Source organism: Sebastes umbrosus, chromosome 14, assembly GCF_015220745.1.
Source record: "Sebastes umbrosus isolate fSebUmb1 chromosome 14, fSebUmb1.pri, whole genome shotgun sequence".
NCBI lineage: Eukaryota > Metazoa > Chordata > Actinopteri > Perciformes > Sebastidae > Sebastes > Sebastes umbrosus.
The window spans coordinates 29328903-29350530 of NC_051282.1; the positions used below are offsets into that span (position 1 = coordinate 29328903).

At 42.3% G+C, this 21628-nt stretch overlaps 4 protein-coding genes and 1 non-coding gene across 5 annotated transcripts; all 5 read left to right on the forward strand.

The window, feature by feature from the left end:
- Window positions 1-390: 390 nt before the first annotated feature.
- Window positions 391-4036, forward strand: pvalb5 (parvalbumin 5). Its single transcript, XM_037791950.1, has 5 exons — window positions 391-507; window positions 1090-1166; window positions 2186-2318; window positions 2651-2760; window positions 3761-4036. The coding sequence occupies exons 2-5, from the start codon at window positions 1106-1108 to the stop codon at window positions 3781-3783; spliced, it is 327 nt and encodes a 108-aa protein (XP_037647878.1). The 5' UTR covers window positions 391-507; window positions 1090-1105; the 3' UTR covers window positions 3784-4036.
- A 3347-nt stretch (window positions 4037-7383) lies between these two features.
- Window positions 7384-9779, forward strand: LOC119501527 (parvalbumin beta-like). Its single transcript, XM_037791947.1, has 5 exons — window positions 7384-7530; window positions 8316-8385; window positions 8624-8756; window positions 9150-9259; window positions 9486-9779. The coding sequence occupies exons 1-5, from the start codon at window positions 7459-7461 to the stop codon at window positions 9509-9511; spliced, it is 411 nt and encodes a 136-aa protein (XP_037647875.1). The 5' UTR covers window positions 7384-7458; the 3' UTR covers window positions 9512-9779.
- Window positions 9780-11294: 1515 nt separating this feature from the next.
- LOC119501528 (parvalbumin beta-like) lies at window positions 11295-13315 on the forward strand. The gene is made up of 5 exons (XM_037791949.1): window positions 11295-11450; window positions 11988-12057; window positions 12193-12325; window positions 12737-12846; window positions 13025-13315. The coding sequence occupies exons 2-5, from the start codon at window positions 11994-11996 to the stop codon at window positions 13048-13050; spliced, it is 333 nt and encodes a 110-aa protein (XP_037647877.1). The 5' UTR covers window positions 11295-11450; window positions 11988-11993; the 3' UTR covers window positions 13051-13315.
- Window positions 13316-16239: 2924 nt separating this feature from the next.
- Window positions 16240-16311, forward strand: trnaq-cug. The gene has a single exon. It is a non-coding gene; the product is annotated as a tRNA-Gln (tRNA).
- Window positions 16312-17581: 1270 nt separating this feature from the next.
- pvalb8 (parvalbumin 8) lies at window positions 17582-19893 on the forward strand. The gene is made up of 5 exons (XM_037792390.1): window positions 17582-17822; window positions 18145-18212; window positions 18669-18801; window positions 19151-19260; window positions 19693-19893. Exons 2-5 carry the CDS (start codon window positions 18152-18154, stop codon window positions 19719-19721), a joined length of 333 nt encoding a protein of 110 aa, XP_037648318.1. The 5' UTR covers window positions 17582-17822; window positions 18145-18151; the 3' UTR covers window positions 19722-19893.
- Window positions 19894-21628: the final 1735 nt, after the last annotated feature.

A 21628-nucleotide genomic window follows, 5' to 3' on the forward strand; every position in this document is an offset into this window, starting at 1 on the left:
TGGCTTTATTACATTTTAATTGCTAATTTTATAATTATCTCATTCATCTCATGCACTGAAAAATGTTGCATTTCCTCCACCTGCTTCTGTTTTTTATATTATTATTCCTTATTAATATTAATATTAATACAAACTGTAGTAACAGCATTAGTTGTAAAAGCAGAAGTAAGATGAACATTTTATGAAAATTTTCAATAGTAAAAATACATTATATTTTTATGATTATCATATTGGAGTGTCATTATTTTTTACTGTATTTTTTCTTATGCCTGCAAGTTTGCACAACAATATGAGTGGGAAAAATGATCTGCTCTGATTAACTGATGAAGGAGGAGGAGGCTCTCTGTGGCGTGGGGGAAATCTCCCTGGCTTTGAGGACAGATACGTCAGGTTGCTTTCTTGCACTCCGGATCACGAAGCTGCAAGAGAGTGTTTGTGGCTTATACACGCACAAAGCAAAGAGGAAGCAGAGCTCTGCACATCACAGACTCGGAGAGGTGAAGCACGGTGAGTACCCAAGCTTTTTTGCAAATTCATGTGCACGACAACAATGTTTGTGTGATGATGGCTGGCCGTTCTCTGTATGCGTTTGTGCCTTGAAGCATCTCAATTATTTTAGCTTTAAAAGAGGGGGAAATAAAAGAAATTGGATGTTCAGCCCTCTTTGTGTTTGCACCTTTAAGTTCCAAAAACTTTCTCTTTCATTTTGTGAAACATAGCTTGGATTATTTTCATGATTTAAACCATGTAATATGATGAAATATATCAGTTTCTCTCTCTGAGAAAACAATACAGAGTTATATCTGTTGTTAATCTGCTTGTACCTCACTGTCAAAATGGCACAGCCCTTCTGATAAAAGGTACAACTCAGCACCTTGTTTTTTTGACAGTGCTGATGTATCTGAAGGATACCCACAGAGGAATAATCCATCCACAAGTTTGTATCTGACAGAGACTGTTATCTGACAGCAGTAAACACCTGCACCAGTTTCATTTACTGTCACTTTGCATTCCCTCCGTGCATGTGTGTGTGTGTGTGTGTGTGTGTGTGTGTGTGTGTGTGTGTGTGTGTGTGTTTGCACCCCTCAGGCAGCTACAAAGGACCATGGCATTTGCAGGGATGCTGAGCGACGAGGACATCAGGGCTGCGGTCCAGGCTTGTCAAGGTGAGTCAGACGGCACACGCACGCTTGCACGCTGCAGGGAGACACACAAGCGTGTAATGATTAACACAAGGACACAGACTTTACAGTAAGTGAATATAAAAGCACGATATTGCAGAGAGAGACAGACAGGCGGTGTTAAACCCACCCTCCCAGTCCCACCAGGGATACCTGCATGTGTGGTTCACAGTGGGGACCTGCAGGTAACCAGGCAGCCATGTGGCAGGAGAGCAGTCGCCACCCAGATACCAAAGTGTTTACGTTGTTGTCATTCACACAGAGAGGACCAAGCTATACCGCCCTCGCATCCCAAAGCACTTAATCATTTATCTCCAGCAATTATGTTTGCATGACAAGGCAGATGCAGCTCAGCCCCTCAGACGAAAACCAAATGTCAGCGCTTATATGCCCTTTGTTCAAGAAACCCCCCCTGTAAGCAGTGGCTCAGGCAAAATAACATCTGTTTTTGCATGTACCAATAAAAGGAGGTAGTTTTTCTATGATTTATTTTGAGAAGTGATGGAAAACTAAAGTGTTTTATGAGGGTTAGCGATACATTTCTAAAGATTCTCCTCCTTTATTATAAGATTATTAAATCAGAGTGTAAATCTTATAATTTCGGCTGCAAGTCTTATTCAGCAAATCATTGTGGAGTGCTTGAAGGTAACTCATCCTAGATGAGAATCTCCACTCTGGACAGCTTGATAAATGAAGGGCTTTTAACATTTAGGTTTGCATTCGACCCCGTGGGCAATATCCAGTGTGCTTTGACTGTTTCAATGGCATAATGACACAGCCTATGATGGTATAAGACCGTGATGCGCTACAGGGTGTATATTGGTAAATGTCATCGGTTGAAGAATGAAAGTCATCTGAGCGAATGAGTAAATGCGACATCTCTATTCAGGCCCTTTGCCTTTCTTGCTTTCTCGTCATTCTGCGATTGACCTCCTCACTCGCACATCTGGCTGACTCTCTCTTGCTCTCTTCGTATGTCTCTCTCTCTCTCTCTCTACATGCAGCTCCAGGCACATTCAACTTCAAGTCCTTCTTTGCACAAGTGGGCCTGACCGGCTCGTCTGAGGCGGATAGTAATAAAGTGTTTAGAATCCTGGACCAAGACAGGAGCGGATACATTGAGGAGGAGGAGCTCAAGTAAGGATAGTGTGTGTGTGTGTGTGTGTGTGTGTGTGTGTGTGTGTGTGTGTGTGTGTGTGTGTGTGTGTGTGGTTTAAGGGCTATAGAGCAAGGATGCAGATGTGAGTGTGCTTCATCTATGTTGTAACTCTCTTGTGATAGCCCACAGGCAGAGGTCACTGTATGAATGGAGCAGCACTGAATGGATTCAGTTAATACATGATGGGGAGGGGAATTGAAACGGCTCAGAAAGGCCTGGAGGGGGGAAGTAAAATGGAATCAGAAAAACATACAGTCTACGATGACATAAGTCTGAACTTATCTCTGATATTGTTTCGTGCACCCGTCAGACTGTTCCTTCAGAACTTCTCTCCGGGGGCCAGGGAGCTGACTGTGGCCGAGACCAAGGCTCTGATGGCTGCAGGTGATAAGGACGGAGATGGCAAGATCGGGATGGACGGTGGGTGAATGTACAACATCTGGAAACAGCTGTCAGCAGATGAGAAACTGAGCCGTCTGTGCAGAGGAGCTGTCCATTGATTAGTGCTGAAACTGCAGTCTATAAAAAGCACATACAAGAACAGTACACTGTAAACAATTGCTGTTGATTGACAGCAGGATTTCAACAGTATTAACCTGTTATTGCTCAAAACAGTGCTTTACTGTTAATACAAAAGAAAACCTGTTAAAATACGCTCATAGGCCGTTTTTTAACTGAACTATAATGCATTCTTAAAAAAAAGCACTTTACTGCTGATCAACTGTCTAAAGTATCATCAGTAACAGTTTCATGCAGTATGTTATTAATTCTGGGACCTGATCTGCTCATGTGAGGCTTGTACATTGTACATGATTGTAAAATCAGTGAATTAGCTTTATTGTTCTTCATTCACATGTTGTTCTGGTTTGCATTCTGTGTTTGTAGCCAGCTAGAGACACACATTTTGGGAAAAGTGTCAACAAGTCTATTATAACCTTTTTCCTAACAAGTGCTTTTAATTGTATTTAGTGTGACTCCTATGTCTGTAACCTGCTAAGTCTATTCATCTAGGCAAAAAATAATGTTTATTCAAATGTATGTAAAAAAAATACAACCTAAATAGTGCGTTAAAACAAATCAGTAAGATAATGTAAAAGAAAGGTGAAAAAACAGCTATATAATGTATCTTTAACCAGTAAATTAACTGTAAAATACTGTGAAATTAATAAAAAAAAACTGTATTTTTCATTAACAGTACAAAGCTGTAAATTTCAGCGACAGTATAATAATGTTAATTTTACAGTAACATAAAGGCAACCCTGCTGCCAGTTCTTTACTGTTATTTTACTGGGACATTCTTAACAGCGCAGAGAAGTATATTTGTAGTTTGTTTAGTCAACATATTTAAACATAATGTTGTATGACAATGACTTCTTGTGTGCTTAAGGATTCTCTGACTGAATCTTTTTCTCCCCCACAGAGTTCCACGACATCCTGAAGTAAACAGAATAATCGTCTTTGACCACGGCTGTCCTTCCCTATTTTAAGATAACAGGGTTTCATTTCGAAGTCCTGATTTTCCAGATTGTTTGATGCAAAGACCAGAAACCTCGGATCTTCTCTACCTGCCTGCTGCTCTCCCCGTTGATGTGATACAATAAAGACGTGTGACGGTTAAAGCTGGATATTATAGTTTTGCGTGTGTTTTAATCAATCAGGTTCCTGGAATGGGTTAATAAATGTATTTAAGATGTGATATCACTGTGTGCTGCTCTTTTTTTTTATTGGACAATGAATTAAAGCTGCAGTAGGCAGAATGTTTTTGGCATCATTGGGCAAACAGTCTATATTTACCTATCAGCATATTGTAATTAAAGTGTTCTGAGAGAAAACTAGACTTCTGCACCTCCTCATGGCTCTGTTTTCAGCCTCTAAAAAGTCTAGCCCATGACGGGAGACTTTGACCAATCACAGGTCATTTCAGAGAGAGAGAGCGTTCCTATTGGCTGTTCATTCAACAGGCAGCTGTCAATCACTCACAAACTCCAATCAAACGGTCAAACTAGGCAGCGCTGATCAAATATGAATCAATATTCTGTTACTGTAATGACTATTTCTCTCCTCTAATGTTCTCAGAAACATCTTGTAGTGAACTGTTAAGCTGTAAAATGAGAAAGCGTGCTCCGGCTGGTGGGCGGTGCTTGGTATTTCCTCAACTTGATCTCAACATGGCTGCCGGGTCACAAACTTTCTCATGACAGCTGCTCAGAGATGGCAAGGCTCCAGCTCAGCTCTGATTGGTTGTTTTCCTCCGGTCTGTGAAATCCTGATGCCATTAGGAGCACCGGAGGACACTGGAGGACGCCGGAGGACACCAGAGGACACCGGAGGACATCCGAGGAGAGGACACTGGAGGACACAGAGGCACATGACTATTTTCAGATTACCTCTCTCATGCACTACTGTCAGGATATAGATATGGTATAGATACAGTTCTACGCACTGCAGCTTTAAGTGTATTTATAGTGTCATCCACGGTATCTAGCGGTTTAAATGAACTTATTCCAGAGCATAAAGTCCCTGCATCACTGATTACATCCATAAGAAAAGTTAGAGATGACTGACGAGATATAGCGTATATCATAAGAGACTTTCCGCCAAATTATCTTGCACAAAGATATGCAGCATAAAATCACGATTACCGTTATAGTTTGAGAATAAAAACTGAGTATCAAACAATAAATATTCAGGATAAAGGTGAGTGCTATTGACTCAGCTATACACTACTGACACTGCCCTGGTAATACGATAATAGAGTCACTGGATAAATGTGATGGTAAGGAAAACCACAAAGGCCTTTTTCACAGAAGACATTTTGACTTGTCACAGTGAGAAAAGCATTAATGAAGGCTTCATTCTATGCAGCTGCTTTGTTTCAGGGTCCTGTATTGTGCACGCTGGCTCACTGTCACTCTCACTGGAGCACTTGATAAAGCAGAGCCATCATTAGTGTTATTAGTAACACCTGTGCTCAATAACACGTCTGAATGTCTGCTGTGAAAAGGCCTCTTCTGATTCACTACTAGGATGACCAGGTGTCCCACATATTGAGACGATGTCCCACATTTTGATCGGCTCTAGTTTTCAAAAGTCAAACCAGTGCAGGACCTTTCTAAAATCTGGCTTCTATCCAATGGCTGTGAAGTAGGCAGGGAAGGCTGTCATCACGTAGGTCAAGTGCAGGTTAACCTGTCTTTGTTATACGCTATACGGCCAACGGGGAAAAGTCACAAGCTGTGCAGATTTAGACAGAATTATGAAGGAAACTACCACAAAGAAAAGGAAATGCAGCTACAACAAAGACTGTTAAACTACTTATACCTGGGTGAAGCCAGTCGAAGGTGATTCTCAAAGAGTTCTTGCTCCCTGATATACGCACTGTCACTGACCTAGTACTTTTTAAATCTAAGCTCAAGACTTTTTTATTTAGATTGTCTTTTAATACCTAATAGCACTAGTGACATTTCCCCTATGCTTTTATGTACCTTTTTATGATTTTATGATATGTTGTGTTTTTATTCTTGTTATTTCTTGATGTTAACGTGAAGCACTTTGGGTACATTTTGGTTATTGTAAAGGGCTATACAAATAAATCTTGATGTTTATATACTCTTTGTCCAACATTTGGTTTGTTGTAGCTTATATCCTAAAAACATGTGACGATGGGGGAATTAAAAAGTCCAATTTCACCACTTTTGAGAAAATAAATTGCATTTTTTAAATTGATGTGCCTCCAAATGTTCTGGGCTCTTCCCCATAAAAATCTTCACACCTTCCTAATAATTAGGATCATTACTGCCTCCTGCTGGACGGATTCTGAATTCCTGCAGACCACTGGTAGAAATATCCACCACAAATATGAAAAAAACAACAACTTTATTTTATTTATACACAACCGAGATTGACTGCATGAGATGAGTGATGAGTGAAGTTTAAATGAGGTTTAAATGAGCTAAATGGTAGCAGTCTAAGATTTGCATAAAGGTTATGTAGCAGGCCACAAAAACACATCCATCAGTCGCTGACAAAAACACGGAAAAAATTATATATCTGCGTTAATTTAACATTATTAATGAGCTGCGCTTTGGTGCCATGGCGCGCAATCAGAGTTAAAATGAGTTGTCGACAACTTGTTCACGTCTTCACGCACGCAAACGCACAAAAAATAGTCTGAATGATTGATGCATTGCCTACTAAGGACAGGGATCCGGTGGTGGTTGTAGGCCCCAAACAACCTGTCTGTCCCTGTCTGGCCGCTGGGTTGGCCTGAAACTCGACTCACTGCATGCACGGAGGTATTCACATGAACCATATGGAACTATATGGTGTGTGTGTGTGCATGTACTTTAAGTGAATGTGAAAGGACAGCAGATACATACAGTAAAGGCCTATATATCATCTGAAACCACTTCAAGGGCGGGGTGATGCAAATCCAACCCTTCACAATCAAAGAGCCTGACTCCAACAATTCATAATGACCTCATAATAAACTGTGAATTAAGTTAATTCACTTCTGAGCACAAACACTGCATGCATATCAAAGATAAAAATATCATAAATTATTATTATGTTGGATATAAGCAGATAGAAAGCAATAGTACCTTTGAATGCAGCATCTAAGCATTCCTTCCGCATAGATTTACAACCTTAACATATCCTCAGAGTGATGATTTATGTGTAAGGCCATTAAGAAAGTGAAGAGCCGTTAAATCTGGCAGTGAGTCCTCATGGAGCCCATTCATGCGACCATTTGGCTCCTAAGTTTGTTTCTCACAGACAAAATTAGAGGATGTGACCCATGACCTACATATCACCTCTCTCACGCATCCACTTCATTAATATTCTTAGATGAAACTTCAACATCTTGAATGTTGAGATTTAAAAAACAACACCGCACATGATGAGTTCACCAGCAGCAGCAGTTTCTGAGGCCCTGCTCAGGTTTCCACGCGTCTAAGCTATAGGCCTCGCTGCACACATGGTGGCATCCTCATTTGTTCGCCTAAAAATAGCTCCAGACTACTAGACACATTTTTTCGAAACCCATGCATCTTGGGTATACCTGATACTGAGACTCAAATCTCTGTAAATGGTGTTGCTCGAGGATATATAAGAGGGATGGAGAGCGTGCTGGGGGCATTCACTCCTGAGTCCTTCTTGGTTTTCACTCGCCCTCAACGCAACCCAAAGGTGAGTCTGGATGTTGTGCCCTGCAGAGAAAAGGCTTCTGGTACTTGGGAGGAACAAGGGAATAAGGAGATCCCCTTGGACTATAACTGTAGAGAGAAATGGAGAAAAACAAACTACTCGGACCACATGCAGGACGAGGAAAGGAGGCCAAAACATGTGGCCATTTGGTTTCAAAGGATCGACATTTGTGGATCATAATTGCGCAATTTTTCTCTTTTAATGATGGAAAAAAAACATCCAAAGCTATCGACTCGTTTGACATCACCAGCTGCGTTGTTTACTCCGTGGCAGTGCTTCATGTTGCTGTGGTTCAGTGGGAGCATCATCTATTTAGTGTCATAGCAGCTGTTGGGATGAACAGGCCTGAGCTGACATCCCGAGGCAAAGAGCAGCTCTTTAGCCCATAAAATATATATATATATATGATGATGATGAGTGGTGATGCTGCACATTAAAGCAGTTCATTATACCAAAACAAACAAGTGATTATCTTTTTTAATGTTTCTAGATTCTTTCCAAGTGTTACCAAAACATTTCTTGTGAAGCGAGAGGATGAATAGTTTAATACTTGGAAGATGATGTTTGATATATGATGATTTAAACACAAACCCTCTGAACTCGCTGTATGTTCGGCCTTCAGAGTAGTAGAAGCTCCCAAAAGCTAAATATCAGCAGTTATTGCTTTAAAAAGAAAAGGGATATTTGCAATGCAATATTATGCATATACTGTATGGGATTCATGATGTTAATACTAACGCTGATCCTTGTCTTCTTTCTTCCCTCAGAATAAAAAAATGGCCTTCGCTGGTTTCCTCAGTGATGCTGATATCAAAGCCGCCCTGGCTGGCTGCTCTGGTGAGCTTCATTATCTAAAACAGAAAACACACACACACACTTCATCCTCATTATTATTATTATTTGCATATTGTGAATTCTCACTGCAAATGCAAAGTTAATAATAAAAAAACTCATACAAATTGGCTGAGATCACAATGCACTGAACTCTCAGTGTCAATTAAATGATGTCCATATACAGTATATATGTATGTAGGCTGTCAGGGAGGCTAATGGTGTTGAAATATGTGTGTTACAGCTGCTGACTCCTTCAGCCACAAGACCTTCTTCAAGGCATGCGGCCTGGCCAGCAAGTCCGCCGATGAGGTGAAAAAGGCCTTCGCCATCATTGACCAGGACAACAGCGCCTACATTGAGGAGGAGGAGCTCAAGTAAGAGAGACACTTAAGAGAGACGCACAAAAATATGCACCAGATCTCATATTACTGTAGTTTAGTATTTAGAAAAAACAGTTTCTCCTCATTTGGACATTTTGTCTTATAGCTTCGGGGGTCAAATTATCAACTTACTGCACTGAAGAAGCTAAAGAAAGAAAACAAAATGTTTTAAAAATTGCAAATATTTGTTGGACATTAATATACTTATTCATGAGTGGACTGCAAAAAAAGTATAAAACTAAAGAAAGGTCACGAAAGGCCACATTATATTACGTTATTTTGCCTTAAGGTCTCAAACACACAGACTGCTTTAAAGGATACTCGTTGTGCACAGTGATTAAGTGTGACATGGTTTTAACCCCTGCTGCTCTTTTGTCCACCTGTCAGACTGTTCCTGCAGAACTTCGCTGCTGGAGCCAGAGCTCTCACCGACAAGGAGACCAAGGCTTTCCTCGCCGCTGGAGACAGCGATGGTGATGGCAAGATTGGAGTCGATGGTAAGAGTTCTTCTGAGCAGAGCACACACTCATCTTTGGAAAGTAGCGGAACACAGCAGAGAGACATGAAAGATTAATCTGCAATGCAATTTAAAACATCCACACACATACTTCTGCACAAGTCTTGGTCAGAGCTTGGGTCCAATAAGCTCACCAACCCACCATGATGACACAAGAATCTCACATTTTGTCCACGACTAACGGCGCTCTCATTCTACTTTCACAGAGTTCGCTGCACTTGTAAAGGCATAAATTTCCACTGACCAAGATCCACTTCTTTTCATGGAACGGCGAGCTCCTTGCAAGATTCCGTAACCACCAGCTGAAAGAATATTTTTTTATATCTTATTTATGAGTTGCCTGCGGATTATTTCTTAACATGGTACACATAATTTTACTGTGAATGTTATCCTCAGATGTGTTAAATGTTCTGAATGACTCTTGCAAACTGTATAACACCATCTGCACTTTTGAGGAAGAGTGAAAACCAGGAATAAATACTCTTTTGGTTTAAAAGTTACCTCCTTTCAGGACAGTCGTCTTTGTATTGCTCTAACTGTGTTGTGCGGTTACACGACCCCGCGGTGTTCACATAGCTGCGGCTACATCAACACAATGGGCTGAGGTGCCAAATGGGTCTCCACCTGCCAGGGGGTTTTGAATACTCGGGAGGTGCCCGGCACTTGTTTTGATAATTGTTTAATGAGAAGGGGAGTAAACACATTGGGAACAGCCTCCTAGGCTTTTCTCATATACTCCCCCGGATCTGGGGGAGGTTTTGCAATGGATAGCTGCCACACATAGTGTAATTAGGTGGTCTGCTCCAAGGTCTTTTTCTCTCCACCGACTGCTGAGTAGTCACTTAGTTGATGTGCTGTGGCAACAGGAGGGCTATTAACAGCCACGGTTGCATCAGCAGGACCTTTTGAATCTGGTGCATCGACGCAAATCTTTAGCGATCTGAAGGGCTCTTATTCAACTCAAAGAACATTTATCTGGGAAATAGCATATAAATAACATTTAAATAGTCAAATTTAAGTCTGATTTAGGTAGACTTGAAGGGAGAAGCTATGAATGCTCAGGGAGCTGCAAGTCAGCAATATGTGGTAAAGCCCTCAGCCCTATCAGATGACACCCAGAGCTTGTTACCATCAACCCAGTGGTCAAAACAAGAGAGAGGCATAGTGACGGCAGCCTCACCCCAACAAGGCAGCGCTGCCACCTACAGCTCACAGACAGTCTCAGCTTTACAAGTGTTATAATGTCGAGATAAACCATTCTTAAACTTAAAAAAACTTAAATTCAGCATATCCTTTTTTTACTTTGTCTGGAGGTTACAAAAAAAAGCTTTGACTGCATGAGCGTTCCCTTTAAAGCTCTTATAATAATACAAATTGTGAAACAGGATACATGGATTTACAAAGAAAAGGGGTCATAATAAGCAATTGAAGAGAACAAATCAGTCCACTTTGACTAATCTGAACAATAATTAATATGTTTTCAGTCAAAATGGGACTGATTTAAATGTGGAATTTGCACCATAACTGACTTTTATGTGCTTTGATTTGACTGCAAGTATAGATTACCAACATGCATCTGACAAAAAACACAAAAGACACATGCTCATAGTGGCTGTGAGGTATCAGGTAGACAATATCAATAAAGAAGAAGAACATTTGCAATATAAGTAGCCAAAGAAAGAAAGACTTTGTCTGGTAAAATCATGAAGTCTTCCAGACCAACAATGTTAAAGGAAAAGAGGGTAAAACAACGGACTCCAGCCCCATAACGCATGCCTCCTCCGTAGACTGTCCTTCCTCTTTGTGTGCCAGCAGCACTTCCAATTCGTCCTCCTCAGCAGTGCGCACAGGCCTATTCTTAGCGATGGAAGGAGGACATTAAAGACTTCTTCAAACGCACCTTTTAAGCGTCTTCATTTGTGAAACTTAAAATAGACGACTCTCTGGCTGCGGGACGGATTTTCACCACCACCTCCCACCATCCCTCCCCTCCCTCCCCTCCCCTAACCCCAACCAACCCCCCTCTCCTCGGCGGTGTCAGTTATCTTCTGCCTCAGATTTCGATGGAGTGAAACTATAAAAAGGTCACCGGGAGCACCGGGAAGATCACTGCAGTCGACTTGAGACCTGTCTGTATCATCTGTAAGCTACCGAGCAAAGACACCACAAAGGTGAGTTTGAATGGGAGAGGAGGAAAAGAAGGAAAGCCTGGGATCCTCCGCAGACAGGCTGTGCATCTTTCAGAAAGCACTGATGATTTCCTTTAAAATAAAAAAACTTTTAATGTGGACTTCACTGCAATGCAGCATCCAAAGATTTCTTTTCTTGCCGGAGCAGCTGCACGAGGAAATGGATTACTGGTCAAACAGACCTCTCAGCATCTATAGAGCTGCAGTAGGGGAGCACGTGTCAGTCTCAGCCTCTCCGACAGGATTTAAACGCAACATCCAAAACCCACTCACAGAAAGAAGTGGACTCATTTCTAATCTATTTCTATTTGGAATCATTTTAAAATTGAGAATTTGTTTGCAGCTGTTGTGCAAAGAATGATAATGCTCTGTTGTTTTAATGATAATACTTATTCTAAAAGATAAAATGAATATAGTGAACCCTAATCCATATAGTCAACAGTAGTATGTGATATTATTATTACTTATGCCATAATGCATTTAAAAGTATAATAATCGCTTGCATTTGATTTCCTGCAGATCAAAATGGCCTTCGCAAGTGTAGGACTGAAGGACGCTGACATCGCTGCAGCCCTGGACGGGTGCAAAGGTGACTCTTCAAGTTACACTATCTAAATAAATCACAATTCCCTCTGTGTGTATTAGGCTTTGTGTCTGGAGCATCCACGTGCAGCTCTACTTTGTGGATACAGTTGAGTATAACAACAACCTGCGTTCATTTCAGATGCAGGCAAATTCAACCACAAGACCTTCTTCAAGACCTGCGGCCTGTCTGGCAAGTCCGCCGATGAGGTGAAGAAGGCCTTCGCCATCATTGACCAGGACGTCAGTGGTTTCATTGAGGAGGAGGAGCTGAAGTAAGAGACACTCTTCTACAACAGATTATCCACTAGGGATGGGCAAAACCAAACCTTTTTCAATTCGATATGATAATATTCAATATGATCTGATGCCGATATGTTGCTTATATGCTGATATAATTGAAGGATATCCACACATCAGACATACAAAAGACATTCTTGCATCTTCTGTTCTGATATCAGCTGCATAAAACAATTATGTCCATAAGCCCGGTGAATAACAGTGGTGCATTTGTGGGACTGAAGGAATGTAAAGCCACAGGGTCAAACTATCTTTAGCCACCTGCCTACTGTACATGAACTTTCTATTTGACTGCTTTCTATTTATATCGAAAGCTTTCAATGATGTAAGTCTGTCTCGGCCAATGGGAGTCCGTGAACTAACTAACCGGTGTGTCTGTCCTCCAGGCTGTTCCTGCAGACCTTCAAGGCAGGTGCACGCGCTCTGAGCGATGCAGAGACCAAGGAATTCCTTAAGGCCGGCGACTCCGACGGTGATGGCAAGATTGGCGCTGATGGTACGGACGCTCATCTCATGCAAACTCTCTTACAGCAGTGGTTCCCAAACCTTTTCCACAGACCCCCCCTTTAATAACTCAGTTTGGGAACCACTGGCTTACAGCATCCTCTGGATGTTTAGTTGCTAAAAGATAAACAAACATCAACCTCATGTGTTTCCTCTTGTCTCCCCTGCAGAGTGGGCTGCCATGGTTAAGCAGTAAAGTGGCGACTGACCAACAACACCTGATGGAACAACAAAGCCCACGTCGACCTCCCCCCATTTTCATCTGAATATAAATAATTTTTATACATTATGCTTAAGAGACGTTTCCTCCTATGCAACACACTGTCCAGAAATGATCATTGTGAATGTCGCTCGGTTGTGTTCATGTCTTAAATATGAATTTTGCTTACTGTAAAATCTATGATGCACTTTCCAGGTACAAACGGTAAAAAAAGAATAAATATTCTTTTACTGCGGTCTTACATGGGCTTTTACTCTTATTTTATTTGTGTCTTTCTCTCTCTTCAACTCAATTTGCCTTTTTTGGCATGAATACATCTGCTCTAGCCCTTTTGGTGCCCTATAGGCAAAATTCAGATTTGGAGCCCCCCATAGCGGCCACTGTAGGGGGGGTTAGGGTTCAACCCAATCCAACCCTAGCCCCATAAACTGCAACGCACATCAGACATCACAATGCTTTTAAAGCTGCAGCGGGGAAAAAAGGAGCAAATATGATTAAAAGTTAGTTTAGCTGTAAAATGAGAAAGTTTGTGACCCGGCAGCAATGTTGAGAACTGTTTGAGGAAATACCAAGCACCGCCCAGCAGCCGGAGCACAGCCAATAGGAACGCTTCACGCCTGAAAACAGAGCCATGAGGAGGTGCAGAAGTCTCTCTCAGAACACTTGAATTACAATATGCTGAAAGGTTATTATGGGATTTTTTTGCCCAATGACGCCAAAAAACGTTCTACCTACTGAAGCTTTAAGACAAAAAATGTGTTTCACTACAATTTACACTTTAATTAACAAATAAGTGAGATTAAAAAGGTAGATGAAAAAGTGTGAGAAAGTGAGGTACAGGGGTGAAAAGTGTATTTCTTTCTTTCTTTGTTTCTTCATGTGTTACCTCAATGCAGAAAATGAGGATGGGTGCCAATAATGTCCAGAATGTGGTGCCCTAGGCGACCGCCTATATGGCCTACGCCTTAAGCCGGCCCTGGTGTTGCCATAAACAAATCAAAATATAGTGAATAAAGAAAAAAAAAAAGCAATGACAATTATAATACAAACTGGTAACATAATAGTCAACTTAATGATCTCTCTCTCACACACACACTAGACTATAAGGTGAAGTCTGGCTCCACACTGTACAGTTCTGCAGCTCCGTCCTGCAGCCACTAGATGGAGTTACGTCCATTAACAGTAGAAGTTGGGACAGACGCTCCTTACAGTAAATGATCTGGCAATAAAAACAACTGTTTGGACATTTGAGTCCATCGCTTAAAGAAGTCCAGGCAGGAGGAGCCTGCGTGGCTTTACGCCTTATGGGGCCCTCAGGAAACTCATCATAAATACATGTGAGGACAAGATAATAATGATAATAATAAAAGATACTTTGAGCATTTCTTCTTGAAACTATTGTTTAAAAATAGTGATTGATTACTGGTAAGTATTCAATGGTGAGATTCTACAAAAATGCATTTAAAATTTGTGGGAATGTAATTTTAAATGTGATCTTATTTTTAAGAAAAACATTATTTTAATACTGATTATGAGACTAAGGTGCAACATGTTGCAGTAATGCAGAGAGGGTCAGGAAGGGTCTGACAGAGTTAAATAATGTCTTATTCCCCAAAAACAAACAGTAACCGAGCTGAAAAGAGAGGATGGTCCTCTCCGCCTGTCTATATGTCCATGCAGGAGTGAGGCTCGTATGGAGCATTAGCAAATGTAAATGAATAAATGATCGCCTGGTAACAGTATATTGGCTGTGAGGTATCAACTTGGCGCATGACATCATGCACCGGGTGCTCTCGATCCGGTGTCCTCCTTCTCCTCCTCCTCCTCCTCTTCCTCCTCTTCCTCCTCTTCCTCACACACATTCTGGAGGAGATGATTGAGTTTCTCAGGAGTCCGGCTCCACTAGAACCTGTCGGACATCACCGGTTGTTGAGTTACTCCATTAACGTGTTGGCACCGGGGTTAGGTTTAGGAAGGGGTTGACAATGACAAACCACCGGAGAGACACGCTTTTAGTCAATAATGAAAGACGCCAGGATGCTGCTGATGCATTAAATAAAACTATACTGAATGCGTAACACTGTGCATAAAGTTCATGTCCGGAACACAATCATGTATCACCAAAAAGAAAGCGGTTTCTAACTCATTTCTGGCCTTTAAAGGAACTGTTTGTAACTTTATACAGGTATAAATCTATCGGGTCGGTTTCAAATGCGCGCTCGCATACGAGTGCTCGCGTGTGGCTACGCTGTTCAGACTCAGACTCCAACACAAACTACACGGAAGCACCAAAACCGCAAACTTATATCTAGTGAAGCCCGTCTGTTAAACAGTGTTGGCGGCTGTCGTAGTAAGCGGGGGAGACCGTAGCTTTGGTATCCAGGGCCGGAGTCTCTGCTGTACTCTGCTCCTCTGCTCCCTCCGCTGCTTCGCTGCTTGTCTTCACTCACACACTGCGCTCGTTCTCGCTCTACCTCACATTCATGCGCGCTCACTACACACTGCAGAAGAGTTAGTTTAGCTCTGAGAATATCTAGTGAATGTACAGTGGCAGTTGTGCAGAAATAAATGCTGCAGGAAAAGCCAACACTAGGATCAGCATTGATTCATGGAGAGACCTTCGTCTGGTCAGCTAACATTACTGCCAAGCAGCTGAAATATAGAGTGATATTGTGCTTTTAGCTGACGTGTGTCGATTCACCGTTTTGAGCGATGCTCGTTCATGTCTATTTAGAGCGAGTACAAGCACGATCCCGACGCTGACTTTCGTTGACTTAACGGCTACAGGTGTCGCTGTTAACAAGACATTCTGATTCTTAAAAACAGTCCCTTTAACTAAAACTATCCTGAATGCGTAACACTGTACGTAAAGTTCATGTCCGGAACAAAATCATGTATCACCGGAAAGAAGGCGGTTTCTAACTAATTTCTGGCCTTTAAATAATGTTTAAGAGTATCATGACACCAGGCCAACATTTACCTGCAGGAGAGCGCGCTCTGTCAACAGTCGCCAGTCCTCCAAAGCACAGTAGCGCGTAAAGTGGCCAACTTGTGATGTGAGGAATCTGTCTGGGGGCTGCTGTGCCCCTCTGCTTCTGGAAGGATATCCCCAAGTGTCAGTTTCATATTTTGCTTCTATTTACAAAGGTGACAAGTGTCAGGAGCGGTTCCATGGTGTAATGGTTAGCACTCTGGACTCTGAATCCAGCGATCCGAGTTCAAATCTCGGTGGGACCTGACTATTTATTGAACTTAAATGTATTAATTAGAAGTTGATTAGAAAATGTTCACACATAAACTACTTCTAGAAAGGTTTCTTTGTCTCCTCCTCACACACACACACACACACACACTGCTGCATGCTGCATATACCTTCAACTAACCTTAGGCTGTATCCTGGAGAGGAATAACCTTCTTCTCCGGTGTGCTGCTGCAGTGAATGCTCTCCCAGGACTGTGCTTAATGACCCCTGGCTCTGTTTGTGTGTCACACCTGCTGGAGGACACAAATGTCCTCGGTAAAGACAACCTGCATTTTTTGCAGCTGGACACTGTGCTGCTCTGGCTTCTAGAAAACTGGAATCAAAGAAAGCAAAATGCTCAAATCCCTCTATAGAAACATACTGTAGCTCAGCCCTGACTGACCTCTGACTGCTCTTATTTAAATGGTGCATGATGTGGATACCTGGGTCATTGTGCATCATCATCACCATTAAGGCTGGACGGGACAGCGACAGCAGAGAGGGTGACCTCGCGGCCCTTAATCAGCACAGTTGACAAAGCAATTTAGCGAGACTGTCCCCACTGTCAGTGTGAGAAGGTTATAAAAGCACCGGCGTCCCTGACATTCAGGGTCATATTAGATTTGAATGGAAATAATCTGAATCTGTGTCTGAGCAACTAGGTGTGTCTGTCTCTTGTCTGTGCTCTACCTTATTGTCAATACGGATGTCATCCTCTATTTTTGCTGCAAAACAAATAAAGTCACCTGAACCTGAACTACATGTTTTATGTCCAAAGCAGATCTGGGAAGGAGATACACCGTAGACACAAAGAGGTTGGGCTGACCTCTTAGGCGACTCAATAATCTCTCATGAGACACAAATATGCTGGGAAAGGTTCAACGTCAGCTGACATCTTATTGTGCCATAACTCACCTCCAACAGGGGCGTATAGTTGCAGTGGGATGTGGCTCTCAGATGTGCTCGTTTTGGGACTGCTGCCTGTAAAAGGATATCTGCATGAAAGGGTGGGGGGGGCAGAAACAGCAAGAGAGGGAGAAAAGGCGAGAGAGAGAGAGAGAGATTGCAGTTCCATTACAGCCTCCCTGCATTTACTGTACTGTATAATTGTAGAGGTGAGAGGAGGATGAGGAGGAGGAGGAGGAGGAGGAGGAGGGATGATGACAGGAGGGAGTGCTGGTGGATGGTGGTGGATGAGGGTGGAGGGGGGGAGAACGCGCTTTTTTAACTTAATTTGCTCTTACAGAAGGAAGGGCTCTACAGATGTCCACGGTCCGGTCTCTCCTCTCTTCCTCTGGGCGTTATAAATAGTAAAGGTTAATTAGTTAGCTGAGAAATTGGATCAGGGGCGGGCAGTTAGAATTTGATCCACAGACAGGTAACTCAAGCAATCCCCTTTTGTCACCGCAATCAGACCTATATAAATCCGCCTTGACAGACAGCAGTCACCACATAGCCTCACCTCTCCGACTGGATCACCGACCGGCCAACAGCCCACCTGAACACGGTAAGTTGTGCACTCAGAGGAGGTCGCTTTTTGACTGGAAAGTGGCTCACTTTTTTATTTGTTTTAAACGATTCTCTAGAGTCATTTACATCCGGAGGCAGGTGGAATAATTGCATGCGTAAAAGTTATTTCTATCATGTTTAATCTGCTGGATGACATATTATTATCTGACTTTCATAAGAATGTATTAAGATTAATGTCCAGTTTCACCTGGATGCACTTTGCTCTCCATCAGTGTCTAGTTATTATCAAGAGGGTTTTGCTGCTGTATAGCTACCTGGATAGATGTGTTAATAATTCACCATGGTTGTTCCTCCTACAGGAATAAAATGTCGCTCTCATCTATCCTTTCCGCTGATGCCATCGACAGTGCTATCAAGGACTGCCAAGGTATCGTCTTCCACCAATATCGTTATTGCTCTCTTCCTTAGATCTTTTTTTAAACTTCTATACAGTCTTTGTGCTGGAGCCTGCAGCAGTCAATAGGGATGTCTCTATATGAGAGCCTGCATGCATGCATACAGGGCTAAGTTAAGTATATATACACCTTAAGGCTTTATGTGATTTTATGAGCATCAATTTGGCACAAAGAGAGACCAGATATGATCCCGTTAGTGTTATCACTGGAGGTCAATCACCAATATTTTCTCCATAACCTCTGGGCAAGAAGGCTACACTCACATCACACCTAATGATACCACATCAGCCATAAATTCATCTTGTCTCCACAGTTTAAACTGACTTAAATTGTTTGAGGATTTGCTGACATTACGGTGCCTTAATTCTAGTTTAGTGAAACAACTCTTGAGATTCCTGACTCTGCTCTCTATATCCTCCTTCCTCCAGCACCAGACTCCTTCTGCCCCAAGAAGTTTTTCCAGATGTGCGGCCTCACCAAGAAGAGCCCCATGGATGTGAAGAAGGTTTTCGGCATCCTGGACAACGATGGCAGTGGTTTTGTTGAGGAGGAAGAGCTCAAGTGAGTGAGCAGCCAGTTCAGACTTTCTTATTTTTTTGTGCCAAAAGGATCCTGAAACGGAAGGAGAGTTTAGACGTCTTCATGGAAAAATAATCACGTTTCATTCTGTTTTTTTGATGATATTGTTGTACGAGAACGGATGCAGTGAAGGGGATGTTCATCCATCGTTTAGTTTATCCAACTTCTCAGGGCTAGAACATGGGACGGGGACCGTTAACGTGGTCTCACTAGAAGTTGTCTTCTCTGGCTGGGACAGACTGGACCTCAGTGTTAGTACCTGATTTCTGTTGCCTTGTATCCAGTTGTCACTTCTAACTTGACGTTTTGTCTGTGGCTCTGTGTGTGCCAGGTTTTTCCTCCAGAGGTTTTCCCCTGGGGCTCGCGTTCTGACAGACAAGGAGACCAAGGGCTTCCTGTGCGCTGCTGATGACGACAGTGACGGCCGGATTGGAGCAGACGGTGAGCGGACAAGCGCCTATCTGATATGCAACACATGCATGTGTGAACTAGAAAACCCACAATGCTTATAGGAAACAATTCTGTTGGCTGTTCAGGGAAAGAGAGATTTATTCCGGTACTAAAGTAAGACAATCAGCAAGTCCAACAACACTTTTTCTGTCCTGCAGGTTCTCAAAACTGACATCTGCACAACGTTTCTATCGACCAAATTGTGATTTGAGAATTTGTTTAATCGATTAGACAAACCGTGTCAATGACATGCTGTTAACTGCGAGAGCACAGTGGCACTGAAACGTAGCACCACCATGCTCTCTCTCTCTCTGTCTAATGGTTTCATATCTGTCTTGTTACTAAATTTAACGTTTTAGAGTTACAATGAGGCAGGTGTCAGACAGACGAGGTAAATAATCTGCTGTTTCCTTTTCTCCACAGAGTTCCAGGCCATGGTCCTAAACAACTAGACTCCATCTCTCCTTCCCAACCCGCCCCGACTCCACTGCTTCAAGGGCTCTCTTATAGTTTTAGGCATAATTTTTCCATCCGGTTAGATAAAACTTTTTGAATCTTTTTTGCTGCTCCGGTCCACAGCTATCCACCTTCACACTTTTTTTCTTTTTTTCATATAGACAGATCTTAAAGCTGTATTCCCCAAATAGGCTAAATGTACAATTTAACAAATTACTGAGAAAATAAAAGAATAAAATCCAAATCATGTGGCTATTTTTTATTATTTGTATTCAACATCTTTGTATGTTTCTGTTCTGTCTTCTACTCAGATGTGGTTTGAGATGACACATATACACAGTATGGTAGTCGAGGGGGCGTTGAAATGTTTCACATGGACAAGACGATCTGATTAACCCTCAAGAATTCATATAGTCTGTGCACATCTAAAACAAACACACCGTTTTCTTTACCCAACACAGCGGTAAAAGAGACTTATATGAGAAGTGAGACGTGTCCTGAAAACACAGGGTTTCTGATGAGGTGTATATACAGTACAGGTGTGTGTGTGTGTGTGTGTGGTTGAGTTTATAGATTCATAGAGCTAGCACAGAGGAAAAAAAGCAGAGGAGGTGACCTTGATGACCACCTGAGTGTCACCGCGGCTGGATCGAGTGACACCTGACCTCAGCTTTGTAAATAAACCCATCTGAACCTTGGTGCTGCTCAGGCTAGAGCAACAACATACACACACAACACACACACACACACACACACACACGCATACACACGCACACACACACACAAACACACACACACACACACACACAACCCAATGCATTTGCAAAAAATCAAATAAGAGATCAGACACAGACATCCATGCAAACACACATAATCCCAAATATGCATATGAATGCACGCACATCAGGGTAGACGTTAGTACATGCAGCAGTGCGAGTGTGTGTGTGTGTGTGTGTGTGTGTGTGTGTGTGATGCACAGCAGAAGATGCACACTCTGCAGAATGCTATAGCTGAGGATGCTAGCCTTACATGTACTCCTCTGCCAGCTCTCATTGATACAGCTCAGGAGAGCTTGCTCAGGATATATTAAAGAAGAGTTATTATGCTCAGACAAACTCTCAGACAGAAGACGGAGCAGCTCACAGCTCCGCGTCCTCCCGCCGACACACTTTAGAATAGCTTCTTTCATGCTCTGCATTTACAGGATTCACGGGATTATAATTAACAACTACTTTGCGATTTACACGCCCACTAGAGGCGCCAAAATACAGAGTTCTCCCGGTGGTGCCACCTTAGTGTCATTTCAATTACCTGTATATTACAGGGAGAACCTGACTATTACAGCAGACAGCTGCTCACAACTATGGGGCATACCCTGGTATTAGCATGAGGTCGTGGTCACAAGTGTAGGATGTGTAGTCAGACCTACTGCTGCTTGATTCAGATGATGTGCTGCAATAATGACAGAGGTGTTCCTTCTTCAGCCAGGTCCACACTGCCGCTGTGTGTCCTGTCATATTAGACATTTCACTGTCACTATGAAGTGATATAAATGTGATGAAGCCGTACCGATTAATTCGCAATTTCATATGTTAAAGTTAGTTACCGTTTCAGGCGATATCAGTCATTTCTAAGGCTGTCCACTCTTAGCCCTCTGAGACCCGCAATCAGGACAGACTTTACTGTTTTTCAGAGGCTGTAGCAGGTTCAGTTTTAGAGCTAGTGAAGGTACTGATATCATATGGAACTAGAAAACCTTTGACCTCAAGATATGTCGATGAAAATGGGTTCTATGGGTACCCACGAGTCTCCCCTTTACAGACTGGGATAATCACAGCCTCATGAAACTTTACAGCCACAAACTAGAGACCTAGAGCATTCAGAGGATGGATGGCTTACCTAG

Bases quoted from the DNA above. Each gene is read 5' to 3' on its own strand.
- pvalb5 (XM_037791950.1), top strand. From the start codon at position 1,106: ATGGCATTTGCAGGGATGCTGAGCGACGAGGACATCAGGGCTGCGGTC. The intron at 1,167-2,185 runs GTGAGTCAGACG...CTCTACATGCAG, and splicing joins TGCGGTCCAGGCTTGTCAAG to CTCCAGGCACATTCAACTTC. The intron at 2,319-2,650 runs GTAAGGATAGTG...TGCACCCGTCAG, and splicing joins ATTGAGGAGGAGGAGCTCAA to ACTGTTCCTTCAGAACTTCT.
- LOC119501527 (XM_037791947.1), top strand. From the start codon at position 7,459: ATGGAGAGCGTGCTGGGGGCATTCACTCCTGAGTCCTTCTTGGTTTTC. The intron at 7,531-8,315 runs GTGAGTCTGGAT...TTCTTCCCTCAG, and splicing joins GCCCTCAACGCAACCCAAAG to AATAAAAAAATGGCCTTCGC. The intron at 9,260-9,485 runs GTAAGAGTTCTT...CTACTTTCACAG, and splicing joins TGGCAAGATTGGAGTCGATG to AGTTCGCTGCACTTGTAAAG.
- LOC119501528 (XM_037791949.1), top strand. From the start codon at position 11,994: ATGGCCTTCGCAAGTGTAGGACTGAAGGACGCTGACATCGCTGCAGCC. The intron at 12,058-12,192 runs GTGACTCTTCAA...CGTTCATTTCAG, and splicing joins AGCCCTGGACGGGTGCAAAG to ATGCAGGCAAATTCAACCAC. The intron at 12,326-12,736 runs GTAAGAGACACT...TCTGTCCTCCAG, and splicing joins ATTGAGGAGGAGGAGCTGAA to GCTGTTCCTGCAGACCTTCA.
- pvalb8 (XM_037792390.1), top strand. From the start codon at position 18,152: ATGTCGCTCTCATCTATCCTTTCCGCTGATGCCATCGACAGTGCTATC. The intron at 18,213-18,668 runs GTATCGTCTTCC...TCCTTCCTCCAG, and splicing joins TGCTATCAAGGACTGCCAAG to CACCAGACTCCTTCTGCCCC. The intron at 19,261-19,692 runs GTGAGCGGACAA...TTTTCTCCACAG, and splicing joins CGGCCGGATTGGAGCAGACG to AGTTCCAGGCCATGGTCCTA.